Genomic DNA, 7,687 nt, shown 5'->3' on the forward strand with positions numbered 1-7,687 from the left:
TTTAATACGATATCCATTTTTATCATTTTAATAGTTTCTACAAACTAAGACTAAATTCACACCTACATGATACTAGTTTTCGACTATCGATTAGTTTGGACAAAAAGGGAAAAGAGCCTAAGGGCAGTCGATGACGTTACTGTGAAATAAGTTAAGCTATTAAATAATCAGACAGATAAAATTCATATTAAGCGTTATATTATATTATCGATATTCGTTCATTTACTCGTGCTAATTAAAAAATAAAACGTTCTTTTTTCTTGAGTAACACCTACATCACTGTTTGCGATATTTAAGATTCTTATTTAATGCTTATTTAGAAGTCAGGTACCTTTTTAATTCATCACAAGTTAAACGATTAAATTTACTCGTTATAGTTGTAACATAAAATGGCTTTATTTCTTCAATACCGTCTGCATCGCTGTACGTGATACAGTTATTAATTATGTAGCAAATAATATGATCTAATTGGCTGTAATCGCGGTGACGTATTTCTTCGTTAAATCTATCGATGTATTGGGCTATTAGCGCGAGGCTTACTGATTCCCCGAGGAATGGTTTGATTCTTATAAATTAATGTTTTAAATGTGCCAATTAATGTTTCAATTGTTATAAATTAATAGTTCAATCGTTGTTAATTATTTGCTTAAATGTTATAAATTAATAGCTTAAGTGTTATAAATTAATAGTTTGAATGTTAGGAATTAATGGTATAAATGTAAAAATTAATAGCTTAAATTGTTACGTCGCCTAAAACATCTGCGCTGCATCTCTCGCGACCGGCCAGCCGACGGCCTGCGTAACGTCATTTCGACCCTCAATAAACCTGAGGACCGACCATAACTTTCTCTTGCATTCTGTACACATGTATCTGCATTCCATCCGTCGTCCTGAAAGTTTTCTTAAGGCTGGAAATATTTGCGACGCACATCTGGTTTTTTAGAGAGGTCCTTGGGTTTATTAAGCGCAATCAAAAATGCGGAGAAAGCGGGTACGCGCCCATTAGGAAAAACCAAACATCTGTCTAACAGAACAGGCTGAGTTTTCCCATGTGCAAGGTCATTTATGAACCACGTTGGTAGGAGGACTCCGACTCACTCCTTCAGGTTTCAGCATGGGTCACAGCCAATCGACATCGCGGATCGTTGCCCTCACTTTTCCTGACGAACAACGTGAATAACGAATCCGCGTTCTTCATGCAAAGGGCACACCCACACCGAGCTTTCTTCCGTGCTAGCCTAAGGGCGACAATTAGTAGAAAGAAAAACAACGTCGACGTGTAGCATCTAACTCTCCCGTCCACTAACATACGAAATTCGACTGTACGAACTTTGCTCTATTATTCGTGTCTATCTCATATTCGTGCGACAAGTTGTTACTGACGATTTGTATCTACTCAACAGTGTAGTTTAAGTGTTGGAAATATATATTTTATAATTCTGTGAATCACAGTGTTATATAAACTTAATCACCCCTATTATCTTAACGGAAATCAGGGGATCGATCAACTCGTGGTGTCGATTAATATAATCGTAACGGGAATTTACGACTCCCGTTGACGTCTCTCCTCGCGATTGCGTCTCCCCGCGATTGGCCGAATTTACATGGTCCTTCGAGCCGGATTTTGCGCCATTAAAAAGTGCATTGACCCGTGACTATACAGTGTCGCGTGAAATCCACATTCCAACGACTTAAGCAACTAACCAAAGGAGCTGCCCTCGGAAAGGAACTCCTTCATCGCTCAGCACATACGCGAGCCCACACCGCACTGTAACGAGTAGCTACCGATTCCTAGATCAACGTCCATTTGATTAAGGTAAGCCCATTCCGATTATTAAATTCAAATATGGCTCAAGCTGAATCGATCAGCACGTTGCGGCGTAGACGAAGTGCCTTAGTCAGCCGATTTGCAACCACGAAGCGTCAACTCGAGGAATATGAAGAGTCTGAACGGGTAGACAAAAACTATCTAACAGCTTGCCGTAATTCGTTCGACGAAAATTGGCGAGAAATCTGCGCGGTGCAAGAGGAATTAGAAGTGTTAGATGAGGGGGAAATAGCTCGTGCAGATTCTTTATTGCGAGAGCATCATAGGATTGACGTACAGATCATGGACCTCTTCGACCGACTACCATCAGTAACCCCTTCGCCAACAAAGACCCGCGATCCATGCGTGAAACCGGAGACGAGACCAATCACTTTGCCAGAGGTCCGTTTACCTCAATTCGACGGTGCCCTCGAGAACTGGACCTATTTCTACGACACGTTCTTATCCACAGTGGATCGCAATGAGAACTTAACTAACGTCCAAAGGTTTCAACATCTACGCTCCTCTATAACTGGACGGGCCGCACGGAGCATACAATCCTTAGAACTCACAGAGGCCAACTATCCCATCGCGCTCAACACACTGAAGGAGAAATTTAATTGTGCCCTCCGGATCTGTATGCGTCATTGGGAATTACTGCGCAGTTATCCCGAAATAAAAAGGGAAACTCCAGAAGCCATTGAAGATTTGCTGGAAACCGTCAGCGTAAATTTGAAAGCGCTCGAAAAATTAGGGCAGCCTGTAACATCAGATATAGTGATTATCGAGTTGCTTGCATCGAAATTACCTTCGTCCAGCATGCGTAAATGGCAGCGCACGTTGCCAAACCAAGACGTGCCTTCCTATCAACATCTTATGGAATTTCTGAAAACACGGGCAAACGGTAATCAACTCCTTTCTAAATCAAAGGAAACGAAAGGATCAACCCACAAAAAACATCGTCATCGACAAAACGTACCGCGCGGCCGAACCTTTGCCACAACCAGCAAGACATTAGTGTGCCCGACCTGCAGCGGACCCCACGTACTCAGACATTGTAAGGTCTTCAAAGCCAAATCGGCGGTAGAACGCTTTCAAATCGTAAAAGGGGCAGCGTTATGTATAAACTGCCTAGGCAGCGGACATTCGCTGACACAGTGCACAGCGGGTTCGTGTCATATCTGCGGGCAACGACACAACACCTACCTACACCGAGAGCAAACGCAGATAATTCCACGTTCGTCGAGTAGTCAGTCATCTAGCAATCGGTCGTCCAGCAGTCGGTCGTCTAGCGGTCGGTCATCGAGCGGTCGGTCCTCGAGCGGTCGTTCATCGAGCGGTCGGTCGCCGGGCAGTCGTTCATCGCATAAACGATCTAAGAGACAATCCCCCCCGGGATCATCGAAGTCACGTTCGTATCATAAGTCCAGACGGACAACCGAATCATCCCGGAAGCATACATATTCGGCTCCTAAAGACTCGAAAGTTCCTGAGTCAAGCTCCCCACGGACCAAGGGCACCGCCATACACACCTTATCCAAGTCCCAACCCGAGCTAAACTGACTAGCTCAACAAACTACAAAAGGGTGGACCGAATGGGAAAATACATCTCCAAACGGCATACTACATCACGATCTACTGGTCACAGCACAGATCGATGTGCTAGACAAAAGGGCCTCACCAATCCGAGCCAGAGCATTGCTAGATACCGGATCTAGTATGAATTTCATGAGTGAGAAATTCGCAAAATCCCTCGGTATGAAACGAAGGAGATGTTCAGTCCCAATCGGCACCCTCGATGATTTGACGACAATTGCCAAGAGCCAGATCACGGCCACCATTGTTTCTATGGATGGCAAATATAAACGCATAGTAACGTTCTTAGTAATCCCAATAATATCGGCAGTCGTTCCAGATCAACCAATCGATAGGTCCGTCATCCAGCTACCCAAAAATATAAAATTAGCCGACCCAGCATTTCATCGACCAGGCCCGATCGACATATTATTGAGTTCGGGACCAACCTTAGCATCCTTTTGTGTCGGACAGATCAAACTATCCCAATCCACCGATACGGAGCTGTGTTTGCAAAAGACTCGATTCGGTTGGGTTATCGGGGGGAGCCCGCCAGCTCGCGCGGGGATCCATTCCTTTCACGTCACCACCACCGACCTACAAGCGGATCTCGCACGTTTTTGGGAAATCGATGAGGGACCACCTACCACGCATTTCTCAGAGGCGGAATTACAATGTGAGGAGCATTTCCGCAACCATGTCCAACGCAACAAGGAAGGGCGATACGTCGTCGCCCTGCCATTCAACGAGAAGCTTCCCACGCTGGGGACGTCAAGGTCCGTTGCCATGAGTAGACTCGCCTCGCTCCATCGCCGATTCCAACGCGACAAGCAATTCGAAGCCGCGTATAGTGCGGTGATCCAAGAGTATCTAGACTTGGGTCATATGACGAAGATCACGCCTGACCTTCCCACAACCAACGGTTATTATTTGCCTCATCACGGCGTGATAAAGGAATCGAGTGATACTACGAAACTCCGAGTTGTTTTCGACGGATCAGCAATCAGCACTACCGGAGTATCCCTCAACGACATGCTACATACAGGACCTAAATTACAGGAAGATCTAATTGAAATTCTATTGAGATTCCGGTCGCATCAATATGTTCTAACGGGTGACATTGAGAAGATGTATCGACAAATCCTCGTACGTCCAGAAGATCGTAAATATCAACTCATTCTATGGCGTAATTCCAACGGGGAGGTCGATACATATCAACTTAACACCGTGACGTTCGGACTATCAGCTGCCCCATACTTGGCCCTCCGATGCCTCAAACAATTAGCAGAAGACGAAGGACATCGATTCCCGCGAGCAGCAGCGGTTGTGCAGCGCGATTTTTATGTCGACGATGCCCTCACTGGAGCCGACACAAAAGAAGAATTACTATCGGTAAGACACGAACTCACAGACCTTCTCAGATCGGCCGGCTTACATATCCGGGAATGGGCATCCAATGACAAGGACATATTGCGAGGACTAACAGAAAGAGATACCAATAGAAGGCTACAATTGGGCGAGTCACAGACGTTGAAGACTTTAGGCATTTATTGGGATTCTCAGGAAGACGCAATCCTTTACTCAGTTGAACCCACAGCGACCATCACTCGAGTCACTAAACGATCAATGAGTTCGGTGATAGCCCGAATCTATGATCCACTTGGTTTGCTCGCGCCAGTGATTGTCAAAGCAAAAATATTGCTTCAACGCGTCTGGGCATTAAAAATTGATTGGGACGAATCCCTACCAGCAGAGTTGCATACTGAATGGGATCGATATCATATCCAACTACCCTTGCTTAATGATATTCGGTTCCCTCGTAAAACCATAATCAAGGCAGCTAATCATATAGAGCTGCACGGTTTCTGCGACGCCAGTGAAAGGGCATACGGAGCATGTGTCTATCTACGCAGCACCAATCCGGAGGGACACACACAAACTCAGATACTCACGGCTCGATCTAAGGTCGCGCCACTAAAATCGTTGACAATCCCACGACTCGAGTTAAGCGGAGCATTACTCCTCGCCTCACTTATGTCCTTGATAAAGAAGTCCCTCAATATAAAGATTTCTCGCACTGTGTATTGGACGGATTCTACTATAGTGCTTCAGTGGATCAAGTCCTCGCCACACATGTTGAAAACCTTCGTGGCGAACCGCGTAGCCGAGATCCAGACGAAAACAAACATCGACGATTGGCGTCATGTGCCCACCAACGATAATCCAGCAGATCTCATCTCCCGCGGGCAGACTCCCAAGGAATTTCTGCGCCCGACCATCTGGAAAAACCGACCCGAATGGCTCAAACAACAAGAGGAAAACTGGCCGATCTGGATACCCACGACGCTGGGAGAACTCCCAGAACAAAAGAAGACGATATGTCTAACAACTAGTACCATCGACAACACACTCCTCCATGGATATTCATCCTGGACAAGACTAATAAGAGTCGTCTCTTGGTGTCTTCGATGGAAATATAAGCAGAACCGATCCTCCCATCTAACAACGGACGAATTAACCACCGCACATAATAAATTGATCAAGATAATCCAATCCCGACACTTCGCAGCGGAGATTCGGATACTGCAGAAAGATCGAAGCAAGGATGTTGGAAGAAAACTACAGCCACTAAATCCATTCCTCGACGAAGAGGGGATACTACGCGTCGGAGGACGACTGACCAACTCTGCTATCCCATTCAGGCAAAAGCATCCAATTATTTTGCCGAAATCGACAATTACCGAGATCATTATAAACGAAGAACATCGAAACAACCACCACACAGGGACACAAGCTACATTATACGCCGTGAGACTACGCTATTGGCCGATCGACGGCCGTAGCCAAGTGTGGCGCACTATCAAAAGGTGCGTCCGTTGCTGCAGAGCTAATCCTCCACCAGTAGAGTACTTGATGGGGGATTTACCAGAGGCGCGTATTACCGAATCGCGGCCGTTTACGAACGTCGGAATCGACTACTGCGGTCCGCTCTATATCAAAGAGAGAAGGAATCGTAACCGCAGTAAAGTGAAGGTATACGTTGCCATATTCGTATGTCTAGCAACAAAAGCCGTCCACATCGAGTTAGTCAGCGATCTAACTACCGACGCATTCCTAGCCGTTCTACGCCGATTCATCTCCCGAAGAGAATACTGCGCAACCATCCTCACCGACAATGGCACCAATTTCGTCGGAGCTAATCGGGAATTACAAGAACTCCGAACCCTATTACAGTCCGACGACCACAAGGAAAAGGTGCAGAATTTTCTCGCCGACCGACAGATACAATGGCGTTTCAACCCCCCAAACTCACCACATTTTGGCGGTTTATGGGAAGCCGCCGTAAAATCGTTCAAACGTCACCTCATCCGCGTCGTCGGCACGGAGCTCTTGACCTTTGAACACCTTAACACCCTTGTGATTGAGATTGAAGCAATTCTCAATTCACGTCCACTGACTCCCATCTCGTCCGATCCGAAAGATCCCCCTGTCCTCACTCCCGGTCACTTTCTAATCGGCGATACATTAACGAGTTTACGGGAGCGTGATTTCAGGACAGTTCCATCAGGCCGGCTATCTAGTTGGCAGCGCATCCACCAGATCAAGCAGTACTTCTGGAGCAGGTGGAATCGAGAGTACCTCAACGAGCTGACCCGCCGCAACAAATGGGACAAGGGAAAACACGACATCCGTGAAGGCACCGTCGTAATCCTCAGGGAGGATAACGTCCCATCCATGCAGTGGCCTTTGGGCCGCGCAATCAAAGTCCATCCAGGAGCCGACGGAATCATACGGACCGCTACCGTGCAGAAGGCAACGAGTATCCTGGACCGTGGTGTCAAAAGATTGGTCCCCTTACCCATTCAACCAGAAACAGATGAATCCGAGCATCAACCCGGAGCGAAGGAAATGGACAAACGACGCACCTGACTCCACAGGCAGAATTTGATCGGTGCCCTCTCAACGGGGGGAGGATGTTACGTCGCCTAAAACATCTGCGCTGCATCTCTCGCGACCGGCCAGCCGACGGCCTGCGTAACGTCATTTCGACCCTCAATAAACCTGAGGACCGACCATAACTTTCTCTTGCATTCTGTACACATGTATCTGCATTCCATCCGTCGTCCTGAAAGTTTTCTTAAGGCTAGAAATATTTGCGACGCACATCTGGTTTTTTAGAGAGGTCCTTGGGTTTATTAGGCGCAATCAAAAATGCGGAGAAAGCGGGTACGCGCCCATTAGGAAAAACCAAACATCTGTCTAACAGAACAGGCTAAGTTTTCCCATGTGCAAGGTCATTTATGA

General features: G+C 46.6%; 1 protein-coding gene across 1 annotated transcript; it reads left to right on the forward strand.

Annotated features, from left to right (window-relative positions):
• The first annotated feature begins 1,846 nt into the window (after window positions 1-1,846).
• Window positions 1,847-7,312, forward strand: LOC138189254 (uncharacterized). The gene is made up of 2 exons (XM_069131385.1): window positions 1,847-2,630; window positions 3,456-7,312. Exons 1-2 carry the CDS (start codon window positions 1,847-1,849, stop codon window positions 7,310-7,312), a joined length of 4,641 nt encoding a protein of 1,546 aa, XP_068987486.1.
• The last annotated feature ends 375 nt before the right edge of the window (window positions 7,313-7,687 follow it).

The sequence above is a fragment of the Bombus flavifrons genome, unplaced genomic scaffold (genome assembly GCF_040668555.2).
Source record: "Bombus flavifrons isolate JBK064 unplaced genomic scaffold, iyBomFlav1_principal scaffold0022, whole genome shotgun sequence".
NCBI lineage: Eukaryota > Metazoa > Arthropoda > Insecta > Hymenoptera > Apidae > Bombus > Bombus flavifrons.